General features: G+C 49.4%; 1 protein-coding gene across 3 annotated transcripts in view; it reads left to right on the top strand.

Moving 5' to 3' along the window:
• SLC35F3 (solute carrier family 35 member F3) overlaps positions 1–19,856 on the top strand; it is a 298,706-nt gene that overhangs the window by 216,942 nt on the left and 61,908 nt on the right. For all 3 annotated transcript variants that reach the window (XM_019746952.2, XM_019746951.2, XM_019746953.2), the window contains one exon: positions 9,426–9,741. In XM_019746952.2, coding sequence (XP_019602511.2) covers positions 9,426–9,741 — 316 coding nt within the window. The remainder of the gene's footprint in view (positions 1–9,425; positions 9,742–19,856) is intronic.

Consider the following 19,856-nt stretch of genomic DNA (forward strand, 5'->3'; position numbering starts at 1 on the left):
GCTTTGCCCAAATGACGTAATCTAATGGAACACTTTCCCGCTGAGTCTGGATGTGGCCTCACACCCTTCTCATCACCAAACCCCAACTGATGACTCTGTATTCATTGGCGCTGATCTTTCTGGGAGCAGGACCACAGTGCCATGTTGGAGGATGTTCCTCTGCCCTCTGCTGTTAGAGGTGGGCGGTAAGAACACAGTGTTCCTGGCACAGGGGGCTCCATGGACAAAGGTGCAGAGTTAGGAAAGGGTGGCAGTGGCAGAGACCTACAGGTGGTCTGCTGGGCTGGGGCTTAAGTTCTCTAAAGAAGTGAGGGGGGGGGGGGAAAGGGGCCGAGGTCAAGGCTGACCACAGGCAAGTGCTGAAGCCACAGGAGAGTAGATTGAAAGAGTCAGGAAGGGGGAGCCATAGAAGAGGAGAAAGACTCCATCTGAGACCGTCTTATATAGCTGTCCTGTTCAAAATGGGTGATGAAATCGATTTCATCAATCACAATGAATACTTTTAATAAAAGAATTAGAATAGAATAAAAACTACTAAAGTATATCCCGTACAACAAGAATCAAGGTTGAGCTGTGATGTTTTTAATTTTTAATTTCAGAGGTGTGCATGTGTGTGTGTGTGTGTGTGTGTGTGTGTGTGTACATGCACTCATTGAAGGCAACAGTGGAAAAAAAGTTTGATAAAACATTGCAGAAAAGTGTCCAGTGGGGACAGGAAGCCATGATGGGCGTTGACTGCAGCAGCCCGGGTATGAATGAGTGGTCATATTGTGGCGGCAACATTTGCTTCACACTTCTCATGATCCCTTGTCCTGGGTCGTCACGTTCTGTCCTCAGTGGGTGCTAGCATCATGCCTTACAGGTGAGGAGGAAACAGTACAGGGCTGTTGGACAACTCACTCTGGGAGGGACCTGCTATGTGGTGTCCCCATGTCCTAACCTCTACACCTCCCACAGCAGAGGAATGACAGGTCATGGCAGAGTGTAGGTAAGAGCGTGGAAAGGAAGCCATCAAAGACACTGATGATTGAGCCTGAACAAGGCGAGAATGGAGACGCCATTAGCAGTGACAGAAGGGCAAACTGTGAGGGAGAGGAGGGGAAGTCACCACTGGACAAGTGAAGTTGGAGGTGCTGGCAGCGCCTTCAAGTGCAGCTGTGTAGCCAGGAGGTGGAGGAGGTGGTAGAGGCTGGGTGACACGTCAGGGGGGAGAGACATGGCTCCGTGGGGTGGATGGGTGAGCACGGGGTCCGAATGGCCATGTACACGGGGGAGACGGGGAAGGCGGAACAGAAGTCTGAATGGCTGGGAGCCCCAATCGTAGGCAGCATGAGAACCATAGGAAGAACCCCAAGAAAGAGGCAGTGGGATGTGGTAGCAAATGCAGCCCAAGGGGGAAGTTTTGTAGAAACAATTGTAAGCAGGTGCTGGTTTGCAAGCCAGATTTCAAGGGTTGAGTGTCTGGTGAGGGAGGAGGAAAGCCATGGCAGGACCCAAGGTTCAGGTGTTTGACAGTGAGAGGTGGCAGTTATGATGTCGATAGGGCGACAGGGACAGAGTGTTCGAGAGTAGGTGTTTCTGTAAATGGAGGAAGGAGACTGGTTCCCGGACAGGTCTGAGGTTGCCCCAGAGAAGGGTGATGATACAGCAATGGCCTGGGGGAGACAGAGGGGCACGGGAAGAAAGAGAGGGGGTGGTTAGCCTTGAAAAGGAGAAGGGGAAGATACAACGGGCATAGATATGGAAATGTGGAGATGCAGGGGAGGAGGCGCAAGGACCTGACCCGTGACTCTGATCATCTTTGTAAGGTGGGAAGTGGAACTGCCTGCTGAAGTGATGGATGGGGACTGAAGGCTGGCAGAGGTGGGTTGAGAAGAGCTATATTGGGAGAGCCCAGAAGAGATGTAATTCTTAAAAGCCTTTTTGGCGAATGTTTCATGTTCACTAGTTAAGACATCGTGTTACTTGGGCGAGCATGTACAGGGAAGAACACTGGGTGAGGGTCAGGACACTTGAGTGTCATTCGCTTCTCCCCCACGGGCTAATTAATACAGCGGGCATGTTGCCTCACCTCTTGGAGCCCAGCCTTCTCTCTTCAGAAGAGAAAGGGGATTAGAATAGGGCTTGCATCGGCTCTGCCAGCAGAAACATGTGATGAGTCTAGTAAGTAGCTTTCTTGTTAACAGATTGGTTTATCTGATTAAAACCCTTCACTAGCTGCACTGAGAACAGGGCTCTGGGGGAGTGACCCCTGGGACGAGTAAGAAGTGTGGCCTGTGTGTGCCTGTGCTTGTGTGTATCTGGGCAGAGATACACACTTGCAGGGTGGTGTTTCGCATTTGAGCCGGGACACTTTTCTCCATGATCCTTCAGCAGCAGGAAACCGCTGGACTTGAGAGAGGGCCCCCTGGTGATGGGATGCTACAAAGAAACATAGAAAGACCCCAAAGAGAAGCTGTGCCACTTCTGAGCTTTGCCTGTGGCTGGCCCAGGTGTTGTCATAGAAAAGTGTCACTGCTTGGGATTAGTTCAGCCACGTAACCCTCCATGGGTGCAGAAGGCTCGGCCCCGGGCAGGCAATGAAGCCTAAGTGGACAGGTTCACATTTAAGGCAGACCACACTGCAGGCCTTGACTGAGCAACTTCAGTCCTGCCTCATAGATGCACAACTCTGCTGAGCACTGGAGGAATATTCTAGAAAACAGTGCTTTGTTCTTCAAGATAAACTATGCAGTAGCTCATGTCGTGAGTTAAAATGTGGTGCTGTTCTCCTGCTCCCCTCCAGGAGAAGGCTGCAGCCTACCCGCTCATTCCCGCAGAGCCCGGACAGCCTGGAGGGGCCGTCCTACATGTCGTCTGCCCTCTTGTAAAACCGTGGCTCCCCGTGAGTGCCAACACTCCACAGAAAAGTTGAAGGAATCGTCTGACAAGGAAAAACATTAGAAAGGAGGAGTGTGTGTGTTTGTCTGTGTTTGTGTACAGGTCATTAGCAGTACCAAAATGTCGCCTCGTCTGCAAACGTTGAGCACCAAATGTGTACAGAGGCCTGCCGTGCCCGGGTCATGCAGATGGTAAGATTCCAGGAGGCTGCACAGGCCACGACTAGCAGGTGTGGGATAAAAACGGGTCCCTTCAAGCTCGAATGTTTTCAGACCGCGCATTGAGACTGGATTCTCACTCCCCTCAGACATCACTCTTCCTTCCTTCGAGGCACGATCGGCATTATTTAAAGCTTGCTGGATCCAGTCATTTTCTCACAAGTCACGCTCACCTAAGGCTGTGTATATTCCAGGCTGTCTGAGACCCACTAAGTGAGGCAATGTTATTTGGACTTTTGGTTGTTGTTCGGGGACCTCTGAGGAGATGGGGAGTGAGGAGGAACTGCCAGCACAGAAATCTGTGCTGAGATGGTGGTGATGGTGGGGGAAGTGGGCGGGTTCTGGGCCTGATTCAGACCAGCTCTCAAATTGCTGAGAGTAGAAGGTGATCTCAGAGGAGCCGCCCACCACGCCACTTCACCTCCAAAACAGCAGCCTCCGTTCACCTCCCAGTCCTATATCTGCACCAGGGAGATAATTTCGTTGTTCACAAACCACTTTGCAGTGGCCATGTTGTCACCTGTCTCCACACACTCCTCCAGGAACCACTTTACAACAAAGGTGTAAGCAGCTCAGAGGAGGCAAACAGCTCTGAGCTGGTCTCTCATATTTCGAATCTAGGAATCCAGTGCAATAGTCCTCTCCTACGAGGATGTCAGGATAAATCCTCCGTCATCTGCACCTTCTGCTTACTGGTGGCTCTGCCTGTGCCTCACACCTTCACAAGGACAGCACACTCTCCACTGTCACACCCTCAGGTTAGCCTCTCGGCTGCCAGGACCAAGTACGTGGCTTAAACAACAGACACTTTTTCCTCACAGATCTAGAGGCTGAAAGTCCAAGATCAAGGTGCCAGCAGATGTGGTTTCTGGTCGGGATTCTCCTCCTGGCTTGTAAATGGCCACCTGTTCACCGGTCGTCAAATGCCCTTTCCTCCATGGGTGCTCACGGAGAGAGAGTGAGCAAGTAAGCAAGCTCTCTGCTGTCTCTTCTAAGGCTGCCATGCCTGTCAGGCCAGGGCCCCCACCCATTTGACCTCATTTAACATCACTTACTTCCCTAGAGGCTCCGTCTCCAAGTGCAGCCACACTAAGGGGCTGGGACATCTGAATATGGGGGCAAGCGGTGGGCAAGAACATTCAGTCCATGACAACCCCCATTCCAGGGTGGCGAGTCCCGGCTAGAGTCCCCTATGCACTCAGGCTCTTCCATATTTAAAAGCGGGTCTGTGCTCTGGAAACCTGAGTGCCTCTTTAGTGTGGGCAGTTCCAACTGGGGCGTTCCACGTTCAAAGTGGATAATAAGGACACTTCCATTCCTGTTGGCCCTGTGGAGCCAGACAGATGCTTGCAGGTGCACCTCAGCCTCTCATTCACTCACCTGTGACCTTGGGAGAGCACCTCTCAGAGCCTCGGCTGTCCGGTCTGAGGAAGGAGAACTCTCATGCCATCTACCAGCATTAAAACAGGCAAAAAGAAGATGCATAAAACCTCCTGGCAGAGAGCATGACATATATGCTGGGTGTTTGACTGGCACTTGTCCTTTTAATTTACTCCCTGTGCCAAGCACCCAGTGTTAATTATCTGCGGATTCGCTTCCTTTCCTGGGACCGGTAGTCAGGAGCGTGACTGGGGCCATGGTCACGTATGAACAGTGGGGGCACTTTCTGTCCCAAAGTCCAGGAATGAAAACAAATGGCCTGGCAAGTGCAGGTGGGGATCATGGGTCAGGAGACATGCAGTGAGGCCACCATTGGACTTCCAGGGCCTGGAGTGGCCTTACACATGGCACAGCCTCGTCTTCCCTTTCCTCCAAACCACTGTGAAGAAAAACAATCACACATGAATTCAGTGAGCAAGTATTTAATGAATACATGAGATAAACGAAACCCAAACTGCATTTTTGGGAGATGAGTTACACTTGCAAATGGCCATAAACAAAGGCTTTCTTCCAAGCTCCTCATTTTACAAAAGCTATTAGTTTTTGTAAAAATACTAAGTATACCAGGTCCTGAACTGGTATATGCATCAGTGACCAATAAATGGGAAATTGTTCGTCCAGCCCTCTTCCCCTGGGCTGTCCTGGGAAAAAAGGAGGGGCTCTAGTTTCCAGAGCAGCTCTCAGCTGTATCCCGTTCGGATGGAGTGAGAGGCACTGAGCCCTCCAAGGTGGGGGCGTTGTAAGCACTGCCACTTGGACTAAGCCAGCTCTGCAGGGAAGGCTGTATCTGCCCTGGGCCCCACAGTAGGTGCCAATAAATGTGTGTTGGATGAGTGGCCTAAAACCTTAACGAGTCCCCCAAAGAGAAATGCAAACACGTAATTCACACAGATCCTCACATGTGAGGATACTTAGCAGCATGATTCACAGTAGGAAAAACTGGAAACTATACACGTCCATCAGCTGATGAATGAATAAACACAATGCAGAATATCCACCCAATGGAATACTGTCCAGCCATAACAAAGAACACACTGACACACGCTGTAACATGGACGAACCCCGAGGACATTATGATAAATGAAAGAAGTCAGCTGCAAAGGTCTCCATATTTGTGTGAAATATCCATGATAGGCCAATCTTAGAGTGAGAAAGTGGATGTGTGGTTGCCTGAAGTTGGGAGTAGAAATGGGGAGTGATGGCAAATCAGCACGAAGACTTATTTGAAGTGATGGGAATGTTCAAAGGCTGGATAGTGGTGATGGCTTCTCAATTCTGTAAATTTACTAAAAATAATGACTTGTATTCCTTAAGCAAGTATATTTTATCATTATGAAAATTATGCCTCAAAAGAGGCATAAAATAACTGTACAGGTATTATTGATGGAGATGCCATTGGAAGGTATCACCCTCATTCTCTGCCCCCTCGTAATTCCTTCTCTCCAAATCTGAGCACAGTTTGGACAGCTCCCTGCAAATGACCCTGAGAACAGTGTATAATGTGGGTGCATTTGCTGCGATTCAAAGAGTGGAGGATAAATGCATCTGCTAACCAAATTTATAATGTCACGCTATATGTATTCTTTAATTTTATCTGTTTGTTGTGGACACGGGGGCATGTACTTCCTAAGTAAAGGAGGGTTAACATCTGAATTTGCTCTGGTCCTTTCAGCCGGCATGGCTGAATGTCTGACCTGCTTCATGTCCGACCAGAGCAAGACTGGGTGTCGCAGTGTGGCCAGGGCACAGTGAACTTCCGATCTCACCATCTTCCTCACTGAGCCTGAGAAGACCACCATGTCTTCCTGACCCTGACCTTGGCTCCTCTTTGTACTCAGAGGCTTCCTATCTTTCAAGGCCCAGGCCAAGGTTCCACCTTCTCTGATTCTTTCCACTGTTACCGCAGCCCACGCTGGTTCCACTGTCTTCAGAACTTCCATTACAGGCAGAATCTTTCCATTTCATACTTGGTTGTTCTGTAATTCTTGCATAGGCCCATATTGTGACTCCCAGATTGACTGGAAGTTCCTGAAGCGCAGTAACCGTGTTTTATATTTATTTATCGACCGCCAATCTCTTGGCACAGGGCACATGCTCCCTGGTGATTTCCTAGACGATTGAAACATTCCTAGGATGCATCGCACAGTCCGTAGCCCCATGGGATTTATAAAGTCTGTGCTGTTAGGCATTAGGTTAAGTGAATGCTGGGGGAAAATACAATGTGATCTCTGTTTTGCTGTGTGAGTGTGTGTGTGTGGTGCAGACACACAAAAGACTGGGGAAAATGCAGCAGAATGTCAACAGTACTATCTCTGGGTACTAAGATTAGTATCGATTGCCTTTTATTGCCTTTGTAAAGTATTTGTAAAGAATACTTTTGGTTTATGTGAGGTAGACCTAGTTTAACAGAAATATTAGGAATGAGTGAGGTAATGAAATTGATAAGTGATTATTATTTTAAGAGGCTCAGTACAGTGAAATAGAAAGTTTGCAATGAATTAAGTTTGGGTGCATAGTATTCTTTAGGGGCCTATTCCAGTGTTTCCCAAAGTGTGTTCCAAGACACACCTTGGAACAATCCTGCCACAGGTGCTACATTTAAATAATACAGGACATACCCATTCTGTAGTTGCTTTTTGGAAATTCACAATGTCCGTTAGCTCTGGATATTCCTAAAGGAACCTGTCTCTGGCCTACCTAGTATTTTCCAAAATTTCCTGATCAGGGACTTCTTTTTTCTTACAATGCCTATTAATGGCATTACACCTTGGGAAACATTGTTCTATCTTATTATTAAATAATAGTGTAGATTTTAGTTTTGAATGTCTTTATTTTGCTTGTGTATTATTAACTGTCCCTTGGTTAAATGATCCGGAAAGGTTACAGAGTTAGAGAATAACTTCTTTAATCCAAATCTGTAAGAGCACTTTAATAATATTACATGATTTAGTGATTTTCTCTGTCATTGTAACAGCTACCTAGCGTCTGTCATCATTTAATTCTTTCAGTTTTAAAACTATTTTCCATACTGAAAAACTAAGTGAAACAAACAAACAAACATGTGAGCCTGAATTTATACATCCTCCTCCATTAAGAGTCCGTTCTTAAGTGGAACTGCGTTTTATTTCTATGTGGACTTTTTGTCATTCTCATAATTATAGTTTTTCAGTGTAAGTTTTTGACAGTGATGCTGATAGTTTAGAAATCTCCCTAACCCTCAACTCTACTTAAAAATTATCTCAATAATGAAAGTTTACAGAGGCTAACCCAAAATGTCAGATAATCAACGTATAAATTGAAATGTGTGTGCTCCTGTCTGAAGTTGAATTTGTGGGGATCCTGTGAACAAAGTCAAGATGTCCTGGTGGGAGGGTTAATACAGAGGATGGGACTCTGCCTCGTGTCTGCTTCTCCCCTCCCTGCAGACCATGACAGAAACAGACAACTTGTTAGAAGCCCAGAGGGTGGTGAAGTGTTTGGCATCCTAACTAGGATCTATACACACATGAAAAATAACAGGAAGAGGGAGATTAAATATTAATAAAGCAGTTAATGAAGCGTATGGATGGTGTCAGGCAGGATTTGGGCCACCAAAGGACATTCTCTTTCCTTGACTAGTCACGTAAGGCTTGAGATTAACTTTAGTTAAAACAGATACAGCCAGGGCTGGCAATTAATGATAAGATTAATACCTGTATAACAGACTATCTTGAATCAGGACTTTGCCTCATAGAATTATTATGTTTCAGAAAGTATTATATACAAAATGTGGTTTAATGTTGTTAGAGTGACTTACAGTATTATTCAATTTAAATGAAAAATACAGCCTACATTTGACCCCAGGATATTTTGTACTCATCTCCTGTACCCCTGTAGTGGAGATGGCCTCATAGCAATGTGTGCCCACATACAGCTTCATGCCAGGCTGAACGTAAAAGGCAGGTACGCTGTCTCCTGGAAATTTGCATCCGTCCATGGTTGCACCTTACGCAAGTTACAGCTCTGTTTATATTTCCAGCTGACTGACACGCACACAATCATGAATGAAAACCAAACAGTGGAAAATAATGCCTTTTCCACCTTCTCATGGTCTGTGGGAACAATACCACAGTAGAGCCATGCTTTGGGCAGCAGCCTGGTTTCCAGAAGTCACACGCTCTAAAATGGAGTGGCTGAGGCTTTTCATAGCACCAGCTGCCTGAGGCTGTGGTTTTTAAGTAACGCTTCAAAGTGGGACTGAAGGCCATGGGCAGGAAGCCAGTTAGAGCAAATAAAGAGATAAGAGGGAAAAGACAATTTTTGCCACACAAGCAAAATAAGATAAGAATCTTGGCATCTGTGCCCTTAAGTAACAGGCAGGGAGGGGCTTCTGTCCATGTACAGCGGAGTTTTTAGAGGTCAAGGCCTATGGCCCCCTCTGGTAGGACCCCCTGGCCCCTAGCCATGCCCAGTGCCCAGCAGCACTGCCATGAGTGTGAGCTGACACAGGACTACAGTGAGACTATTTCAGCCACACTGTGTGTCCTGGAGAAGTCTTTCCCAAAGGTTGATGCATACACATGTCGTCTGTGAAATGCAGATTCTGGTTCTGGGGTGGAGCCTGAGATTGTACATTTCCAACAAGCTCGGGGTGGGAGGGTGTTGATGCTGCCAGCGGTTGGGCCATACATTGGGGGTCGAGATTCTGGAGGATAAGAAAATCAGTGAAAATGTCTATTCAAGTTTTGTTTCAGGGAGCTGCCCACAACCCCTATGTCTCCACCCACTATCCCCCCACCCCCTCCCAAGAGCAGTTGTTCGTGGCTGTGGCCAGGGGGTGGGTGCCCTGGTGCAGGGTATGGGGAAGGTAGAGCCCCCCCTAACCTGCTTGCGCCCTTCTCTCCGCAGGGGAAGAGCGCCCCCGGGACGGGCCGGGCCCTGCGGAGGCCCCGGCAGGGGCGGAGGCCGGGCGAGCTAACCGAAGCGGCTGCAGGTGCTCAGGGCCGCAGCTCCGCAAGCTGAGCTGGGGCCTGGCAGTGGTGCTGTGCGTGTGCGCCTCCTGGGCAGGCTCCACGCAGCTCGCCAAGCTGACCTTCCAGACGTTTGATGCGCCCTTCACCCTGACGTGGTTCGCCACCACCTGGAATTGCTTATTCTTCCCGTTGTACTATGCGGGCCACGTCTGCAAGGCCGCAGACAGGCAGTCGGTGAAGCAGCGGTACAGGTAGGCCTCCCTCGGCGGCCCTGCCCTGGGCGGGGCTGCTCTCCTAGGAATGATGCTTCCGTAAGGTGCGGGTGCTGGGACAGGCCAGGGGACAGTGTGAGAAGTCCCAGGGTCACCTGCTGTTTTAGTGGGACTGGAATCCCAGTTCTGTCCCCCTCAGGGTAATGAGCAACTGCACCTTCACCTGCAGCCCCCCAGCCCTGGGAGCTCATTTATATACAAAGGAGAAGATGGCATCTTCAAGAATGATCTGTGGCAAGTCCCCCAGAAAGGGTGGAAATGGGGGAACTCAGTAGCTCCGTTACTGTCCTCCAGCTGGGGTGAGGGCGGTGAGTGGGTGAGCAAGCGAGGTGTCAGGGCTGCTTCCTGTAGCTCACCTTCCCTCAGGGGATGTTCTCTGCAAAGATCTGAGGATCCATTCCCCTTCCGACCCTAGACGCTTCGTCCTCTGGTTATGGGACCGCACGGGTCTGATTGAATGTCTGGCAGTGTGGCTGTCAAAATCAAAGCAGTGTCTGGACTTTGCTGACTATTTTCTCATATGGAGTCCACTGGCATGGCGACCCTTTCAAAAAGAGTCTGGAAACCTGACCCCAACCCTCCGCCTCAGTTTACAGCAGAATTCCCCCAGCCCCCTTTGGGAGTCAGATTGTTGTGCTGGTGCTGGTCCTCCTGTGTGCCAACCACTGGATCTCATGGTCGCCCAAAGCGGAGACTCCCCACCCCCACCCCCAAGAGCTGTGTCAAAGGCGTGCTGCTGGTCCAAATCAGATCGACTCAGGAAAAGAAAATATCAGGGAAGAATGCTAGCAAAGGTGACCATGTAGGCCATGGGAGCTTATCTCAGTCTCAGAGGTGGAAAATAATTTGGAAGTTGGAGGCTCTTCACTCCTAAACCATTGCCTTCTTCTCCACTTCATCCCCCCCCCCACCAAATACATACCCCCTAAAATCACCTTGTCCCATCTACCTTCTGCTTCAAACTTCAACCCCATTCTGAAATCACCCTTACAAGTCACCTTATAAGTTTTAATGATGACTAAAAACATCATTGGGTCAAAGGAACAAAGAGGTCTAGACTCAGCTCAGAATCTTTCTGGAACTCCACCATCATGTCACCGTAAATTATAGTTGGAGGTGTGAGGTGCTAAACTTGCTTAATGTTTGGAGGGAATTTGGACTGGCTCCTTTAAAAGACCAAGTTGTAAATCAGGGCACTACTCGCAGAGGAAAGATACTGGTGGAGCTTCGATTGACTCACAGGCCAGCCTCACATGTCCCCTTAGTAAAAAGGACTAGGCGTGCAGGAGCCTGGAGCCCAGAACTGAAATCCAGGCTTGGGGCAATCTCAACGTTGACTTAGCCGGAAATTGCTAAAGAGACACTTAATGCACCTCTTCTGATAGCAGCCAAACTCAGACTGAAGCAAATAGGTTTAGAAACTCTGATAGGGCCCAAGACCATCGTAAAGGCAAGAGAAAAACAATGGTCACAGAGAAAAGCAAATACTCAGCAAATGGTGTATTGAACAGTTAAGTAGCCCTAAGTATGTTTAAGTTATAATTAGGAGTTTTGCCTTTCATTACACTCACTAGAATATCATGCTGCTTTCTCTAACAAAGGGCTAACAATGAGCTTCTGTGCCTTTTCTCCATAGAGAATTACTGGGAAACAACATGAAACGATCTCTCCCTGCCTCCTTTAGCCACCATGTTTCCCCGAAAATAAGATCTAGCTGGGCAGTCGGCCCTACTGCATCTTTTGGAGCAAAAATTAATATAAGACCCGGTCTTATATTGTATAAGACCGGGTCTTATAGTAAAATAATGCTCCAAAAGATGCAGTAGAGCTGATTGTCCGGCCAGGTCTTATTTTCTGGGAAACACAGCATCAGGCTGACAGAGGGCCTCCCCTGAAGGGCAGCACCAGCTGCTGTCCTGAATAGGTATCCTAACCATGATCGTCACTTACCTAGGACATGGCTGGCACTACTGGCTGCTTAGGGCAGGCCCAGCACCACTGTGCTGAAAACAACACAGAAGGAACCAAGCTCAGTGGTGGTTAAAAGGTCAAGGTAGGGGAAAAAATGAAACGGATTAGTTAAACATAGAAAGACATCAACACCTGGATTTCAGGTGATTGTTTTCCTATACAAAGTCCCTGGGAAGCATCATGAAAGGGCTATGGCGACTGCTGGTCAGCTGGATGACAGTGGAGGGCAGATGGCATAATCATACCCTGATCAGTGAAGCCAGTCAAAACCGTGCCCAATTTCGATAATAAAACTTAGCTCCTCTTAAAAAAGAAAAATCCTTCTGATTGTAAGCTGTCTTAGGCCTGTGGCTAAGCAGATTTACCAGCTAATTGTTGCTGATGTAAGCCATGCACACCATTGGAGGGCATTGGAGGGTAAAACTTCTTTCCCAGAAAAAAAAAAAAAAAAAACGGAGAGAAAAATTTCAATGTCACAGACTTAGGCAAACATGACTGTCACAACTCATTGGGAGTTCTTGAGACAGACTTTAGGATTCCCAGAAATCCAGGAAAACTGAAATCACATCTTCCCTTTTTGTCCTTTGCAAATTTGATAAATTTGATAATTTTTATCAAAATTAATGCCAGGGAGGGGAAGGTCTAGAGTTATCTGAGGAGATGTGTCTCTGGCTAAAAGCGTCTGAGCGGGGAGCTGGGGGAAGGAGAAAGGTGGAGACCTTCTGCAGAGAGGGGCGTTCTGGACAGATACACCGGCTTTCCTTCTGGTCATCAGGAAGCAATCAAATGGGTGTTTCTTTTCTCCAAGCCCTCCCACCTAGGCTACTTCCCCAGCGGAAGCTAGAAAAGTCCGCCAGAGCAGAGAGGAAGCACTTACTGCCCAGCACAGCGCTCCTGGAACTGCCACGCCCTGCGGTCCCCTGGACCGATTCAGTGGGTCTGGGTGGGTCTGAGATCTGCGTTCCTAACGCGCTTCCGGGCTGCTGGCTGCTGGCCATGGGCTGCACTTTGACTGTGATTGAAGGCCCTGGAGTTGTTGAGTCTCGGCTGCAGGTGTTTATAAATGTTGCCGATCTGACCAAGTGTAGGAGGCAGGACTCGCCACACCAGGTAGGACTGAGTGACTTGCTTGGGGGCCTCGGGGTGTTTGAGCCCTGGTGAGGGCAGGAGGGGGGACTCTGTGGACAAATTATTTAAGCTCTGGGTGCCTCAGATACTCGTTTGTGAATGGAAGGTGACAACACATGCCCGGCCTTGCACACAAGATTGTTGACTGACCGAGACACCATGTACGTGAGCACCCTGTGAACTGTGAAGTGCCATAAAAATGGCAGGAACCACCACTGTGTGGTGATGTCCTCTGCAGGTGGTACTGTAGGAGGCAGCCATGCCTGTGTCGCCAGCTGCTTTGTGGTGTCCTGTTTAAACCACAGAAGGGTCTGAGAGGAGAGAGCTAACCTCCAGTGTCATGCAGCTGGGATGCCTTAGAGATGTCAGCATGGGGCCCTGCTGGTGGCCGCACAGGGCATCCTAGCACTGACCAGTGTCTCATGACCAGGCTCTGTCATCAGGAATCGGAGTGTGTATGTGAAAACGCAGCCTCATGCGGTCATCCCACTGAGCACCCCAAAACATCCGGGGGTAAAGCGAGCTCCTCTCATCCCGCAGATGATTGACACCCCATCCTCATCTTCTCCATTCCTGGCTGACAGCTGGCCAAGGCATGCCCTGAGGAAGCCACGGTACCCAGGACCCAGGGAGGGTTCTGGCCACAGAGATGCGTGTGGGCGCTGCAGACACCGCAGGCGTGATGTGCAGGGGCCTCAGCTCCCAGGAGTCTCCTGAACAGCTGGCCACCAGGCGTGAGAAAGTGCAGGCAGGAGGTGTATCAGGTCTGTGGCCCTGGAGAGGCTGTTGAGGGCAGGTGACCCTGGGATAGGAAGACAGCTGCTTACATCCCGGAGGCAGAAATTAACCAAAGCAGATCTGGGGCACTTGCAGTCTTGCCAGAAGGTCTTCCAGGAATTTCTGCCAGTAGTGACCTCTTTTCTTAACCAAATGCCGGGACCTTCTGCTATCACACGGCTGCCCAAAAAAAGTGAACAGTGTAGTGGTAACAGATGCTTTCCTTTGCCTTTTGTAGTTTGAGGCTCCCATTAGCTAGCCAATTGATTCTGTTTCAGAAACACTGAGAAATACCTGAGCCAAAAAGGGGAGAGGGCAGTTTTGATGCCTTTTGTCTTGACTCCTCCCAGGGCCGGAAGTGTGTGTGTGTGTGTGTGTGTGTGTGTGTGTGTGTGTGTGTGTGCATGTGCAGGTATGCAGACTTACAAGGAACCAGAGGGGGTCTTGCAGTTGTAACTTTCTGAGTCAAAGGAGGAGCAGAGTGGGGTGGTTGCAATCTGAGGATTTGTTCATTCTGAAGATGTTATATTGCACCTCTTCTCTGGCGGGGTCCTAGGGATGCAATTAGAAATGGTTCTTGTCCTCAAGGAGCCCGCAGCCCAGTAAGGGAGTCAGATAGCCAAACAAGGTCAAGGCTGTGCAAGGCGCCTGGGGAGAGGCCCAGGTGTATGGGTCCTGGTGGAAGGGTTCCTTAGAGGAACTGACCAAGGAGCAGATGGTCCTCTAGGTGCTGAGTCCGGTGCAGGCAGTGTGTGGGGGTGGGGGAGGGGGAGAAGCACGGAGGCCAATCAGAGAGCTTGGTGCCTGACGGGGCTCTGACTCGGTGTAGAAGGGAAGTGAGGGCAGGCGACAGAGTAGACTGGGAAGTTAGATGGGAGCAGACCCAGTGAACCTCCCAGCTTGTGCAGACAGGTCTGAATTCTGGCATGAATATCGGGGGAACCATCCAAGGGTTCTGGGCAGAGTGGAGAAGTGACTGGACTGGACCTTTAGAAATATCACAACTGCCGCTCTGTAGAGGGCAGGACTGGAGTGTTTGTCTGGTTCAACAAGCACTTGCTCAATGATTGTGTGTCTGGGGCATGTGGGCAGGTACGGGTGACACGTGTGTTGTTCTTGACCCGAGGAGCTCACAGCCGAGTGGGAGACAGAGCATACAAAAACAAAATGGGCTGCAAGGAGGCGGTGGGTGAGAGTGCAGCAGACTGGCCCACTGCAGCCTGGGTGCAAGGCCATGGCCGAGCAGGCCTTCAGACTAAAGAGTCAGACCGAGGCTGGATGGCCAGGGCTTGGGGCACTGGATCAGGGGGTCAGGACTTTATTCTCTACGCAGCGGGAGCCTCGAAGCATTTGGAGCAGAGGAGCAATACAATCCAAGCTGCTTTCAGAAGCGGGGTTCAGAGTGCCAATTGCATAACCGATTATAGAATGTGTTCCCATTTCACATCAGAGGTGGAATGACTCTCAGGTATTTTGTTTTCTTGCTGATTTCTTTGTTGTTGTTTATTTGGGGGGGCACCTAATTCCTCTTCATCTTGAAGTATGACAAAACCGTACCTGTTGCTTAAAGTTGTCAACTTCGGCCTACAGCAAATGCTTGTGTTGGTGAAAGCATTTCAGTTGCCATTTTTATACCAAACTGAGGCAAAATCTTTCCAGGAAACATTGGTGTGTGTTTTTCCAGCCCAGCGAGAAAGCTAGGGCATTGCCAAGCCAGCCGATTTAGTGACGCCCCAGCACATCCCTGCCTTTTCTTACCCTGAACCCCAGTCATGCTCTGACCTGTTGCTCCCACCAACTTGTTTATAGAATGAGACCATTCTGGAAACAAGGTGGCAGGGACCTTCTAGGAGGATGGAGATATTACTTCATTCATTCCACAAATTGGAGTATTTTCTGAGTGTCAGGCACTGTTTTAGGTGCTGGGAGTACCGATGTGACCAAAACAAGTGATAATACTTGCCTTTGTGGAGTTTACCTTTTAACGGGGAAACAAACAATAAAATAAAATGTAATATGTCAGATGGTGCTGAGTGCTATGGAGAAAGACAGTGCCAGACTAGAGGGTCGGGTGCTGGGTGGGGAGGCACTGACGTCAGGCCGGGGACCTGTCTGTCTGAAGGGGCCTGTAGATACCCCAACATTTCTTCACCCCATCCAGACCCAAACTCCTGGGTTAGCCCTGGTTACTTGTTAAGCAGTAACCTTTGAGACCAAAAGCGTTTCTGAAAGAAAGGGTTTATTGAGCCATATGCTAACCAGGAAAAGGACCAGGTCCTGGGGTACATAGACTAAACCACTAGCAACAGGGCTGGATGGAGAAGATGGCATGTCCGCCATCCTGAGGCTGACGTAGCTCTTGTATACAGTGAGTTTGGGGAAGAAAGATATAACTTGTTTTGAAAGAATTTACATCAGCTGTAGACAAAGAGGGTGGGAGGCAGTGAAGCAGAAAAGTTCTGGGATAGGTACAAGTCCGTAAAGAAGAAGTGTTTGCTGCTTTTGGATTGGTTGTGGGCAACAGGCTGGAGAGGTCATGCATCAGCTGGAAGGTGGCATCTGGTGGTCCACTGTTCTCTCTGGATAATGGCAAAAATAGCCACCTGCAACTTAATTCTAAGTTCCAACATACATTTGGGAAAGCGAGCAGTCTTGGGTTGCTGTCGGCAAGCAGCTCTGTTAGCTGAATAACCTCCGTGTCTCCCTCCTACTCTCCCACCCGCTGTAATTTAATTAGGACATCAGAGAATATTTCTCTTGTCACTTGCTCGCTTATTCTCTATTCCTGCAAGCGTGCGTTCCTACAGTAAGCATTCATGATGCCAACTCTAGCCGTGCACTGTGGGGCAGTGGGGAAGCAAGGTTCTGAGCACAGCCCTGCCCCTGAGGGGCTCGTAACCCAGAGGGTGAAGGCACCCTGGACCCCAGGATACAGGAATCCAGTGGCAAAGAGGCCCGACAGCTTGGCCTCCAGTGACATCTAACAACCCTTTTCCAGCCACCAGCTCAGAGGGCCCGAGAGGCAAGGGGCCGAGGAAGGGGCAAAATGTCCTGTGTCGGTACATGTATCACCTTCACTCTTTCTCATGACTTGTAGCCATCTTGTTTCCTGTCTTATTTCCAAGAATCATCAACTGAAAAAGCAACAAGCTATATCCAGAGCCCTTGCAGTTGATGTTTTAGTTGTTGTCCCTTGTTTTTATAACTGATTTAGAAGAAATGGGCAAAATATTTGGGAACTGTGGTTTTTAATTTGGCCTGTGTCTCCTGCTTGTGGTAAATAATGGCAGGGATGCATAAACATCTTCATGCCAGGAGATTTTGGCCAGCCTTCCTGCTGAGGCAAAACACCTCCCCACCCCGCACACACGCACACATACATGCACACACATGCACAAATCCATCTGAGCAGCGGGCATACAGTTCCCCCACAGGATAGCACGTAATCGATGCTCCAAGTCTAAATGGAAAGTCATAATTAGTCCCAATGTCAGAAAGGGAAGAAATGAGATGAGGCAGCTGACATAGGTTTAGACTGTCTCTGCCCGATTTAAGATATTGTTTGAAATAGTCAAGGATGTGTCAGTGGAGACACAAAACACACAGCCTTGTTCTTGTGCCCCGGATGGTGACGCTGCCCTCATGCATTAACGCCAGATCCCCACCTCCCTGCACGACCTCCCCTCTGTCCTGACATTACGTGCTTAGTTTAGCTCATTGGTTTCTCCTCCCTACCATCCCATCTCAGTTACACAGCTGCTGACTTCATCCTGGTGAGACTCAGTGACAGCCAGACACCCTCATGGATGGGTCCAGACTATTCCACATAGGATTTTTTGGCTTTCGCTGAGGCATATAGGAAACATTGTATTCACACCTGATCTCCTCTGTCCTTCTGCTCTTCAGCCACCTGGCTGAAGAGGTCTCTGTGACTCCCTGAACAGATAGCAAGGAATGACCTTTGAAGTTCTGCACTCTAAGGAGGTTATGGGATTTAACCTTATCATTTCACAGCATGCAGCTGCAGCAATGTTATTTTTCCCCACACAGTATCGTTGAAGTTTTGCAAAAGGTCTGTCCCTGTGCTCATGTTTGTGGACTTGAAGAACGGCAGCCATTTAGATAATTGCCATTTCAGTGTGATTATGGCTTTTTGGGGGTCAAGATAGCCTAGGCTGAACTCATCAACAAGAGGCTCAGTAATATTTTTGGCACAAAGCCTCAGGGTCTTTGTGAACATTTGCATGATGAGTGTCACAGTGACAGAAGGTGTAGAGCAAGGAGGGATGTCCTCCCAGAGCAAGGATCCTTCAGCCAGTGGGTCTCCAGGAACAGTTAGCATTTGTACGAGTCAGACGATGGGGAAGGGCTCCTGGGCTTGACATGAGGGAAGGTGCAGAGAGGCATGTGCATGTGTGTTTCTGCAGGAAGAGGATACACCACACTGCTGATGTGACCAAAGGCACAGCCCCCACCCCCTCCCACCCAGCTAATGTTGAGCAATGTCTTACTTTCCACGTGATTCTTAATCATAGAGTCAAAACTAGTAAGCCAGCTGACAGTCACACTGAAATTTTGAAATATCACCACATTTAAGAGACGGATCATCTGCATAGAGGTCTCACAAGATGAAAATATGGGTTCCAGGCAAGATGGCAGAGTAGGTAAGCGCTGTGCCTGCCGTCTCCTCTGACCACATGAAAATTACAACGAAATTATTGAACAGTCAACCTGGAGAACCATCTGAAGTCTAGCTGAACAGAAGTCCTGTGACTAAGGATATAAAGAAGAAGCCACGTCAAGACTGGTAGGAGGGATGGAGAGGTAAAACAGGCCAATCCCACACCTGTGTACGGTGGTTGAGTATTGGGAGGGATATGTTGGCTGCAGAGGTCCCCCTGAGAGGAGAGGGGCCCCCGCCCCACACCAAGCTCCCCAGCCCAGGGTTCCAGTGCCAGGTAAAGTAATCCCCACAATCTGGCTGTGAAAATCAGCAAGGATTCTGTACAACCGGGTGAGATGGAGGGCTGCTAGAAACCCAGACATCCTCTTAAAGGGCCTGCACACAGACTCATTCACTCACAGACACTCACCCTGGGCTCCAGCAGAGGGACGGCGACTTGGGGAGCATCAGAGACATATAGGAAGAGGCTGAGTTATGTAAATTCAGAGTGACAACTGGCGGGACAGTTGCCATTTTCGCTCTGTGAAATCCTCCTCCTATGCAGTTCGTGGGGAGGTGCACCATCTTTCCTGTGTGGAGTACTCCCCCACATAGACAAACCTGAATCTGCATTAACCTGGTGACTCCCTGGGACCCCGCCCTGCCCAACTCACACACCACCTGAGGCACTTATGGCACCCAGGCAACCAGCCCCACCCCACTGCAGGAGGCTCTTTCAGCAACAAACAGCAGGCCTTGGCTTTCGTACCACCAGAGGCACTTTCGGTGACTGGCTACCAACTCCAACCCATGCTGCAGTCTTTCTTGGACAACTCTTGGGGTCTGTGGGCTTGAGGCGGGTGGCAGCTGGCCTCCTGGGCAGCTGAGCCCAGGCTCAGCACTGACACCAAAACCTGAATCAGCATTAACCCGATGAACACCGCTCTCCACACCCTGGTGATTTCCTGGGTCCCAGTCTCACCCAACTTGCAGGCTTCCTAAGGCTCTATCAACAGCTGAACCTTATAGGCAGCCAGCACATGGCATCAGGCCTCGGGGTGCCCTTGGCCCTGTCCTGAGCTGCCCCAGGCCCGGGACTGGTGGCAGCCAGCCTTGGTTTGCAGTGTGGCCTCTCCCACATACTTCTAGGTCCAACATAGGCAGTGTCCAACCACAGATAGCTTTGTAGATCTTATCAGGTAGTCCCACGCCAGACACAGGCAGAGGCTGGCCTTGGCCTGCATGGGAGCCCCTCCCAAGAGACCCCAGAACCAACAAACCTGGAGGACAGCTTCAGACCACAGCTGAGCACTACTTAATTAGCCTCATATGTAGCACATCCAAAGGATGGTCTCAATAGGCACATGAGCCCACTGGGACAAATCCTGCTCTATGGAGTCAGCCCCACACTATAGCTCATATACTGTGGGCATGACCAATCCTCACAGTCAGTCAGCCTGAGGCTCAGTGCCACCCACCAATGTGCCAACAGCAGTCAAGGCTCAACTGTAACAGGAGGGCACATACAGCCCACAGAAGGGACACTCCTGGAGCA

The sequence above is a fragment of the Rhinolophus sinicus genome, linkage group LG12 (genome assembly GCF_036562045.2).
Source record: "Rhinolophus sinicus isolate RSC01 linkage group LG12, ASM3656204v1, whole genome shotgun sequence".
Classification (NCBI taxonomy): Eukaryota; Metazoa; Chordata; class Mammalia; order Chiroptera; family Rhinolophidae; genus Rhinolophus; species Rhinolophus sinicus.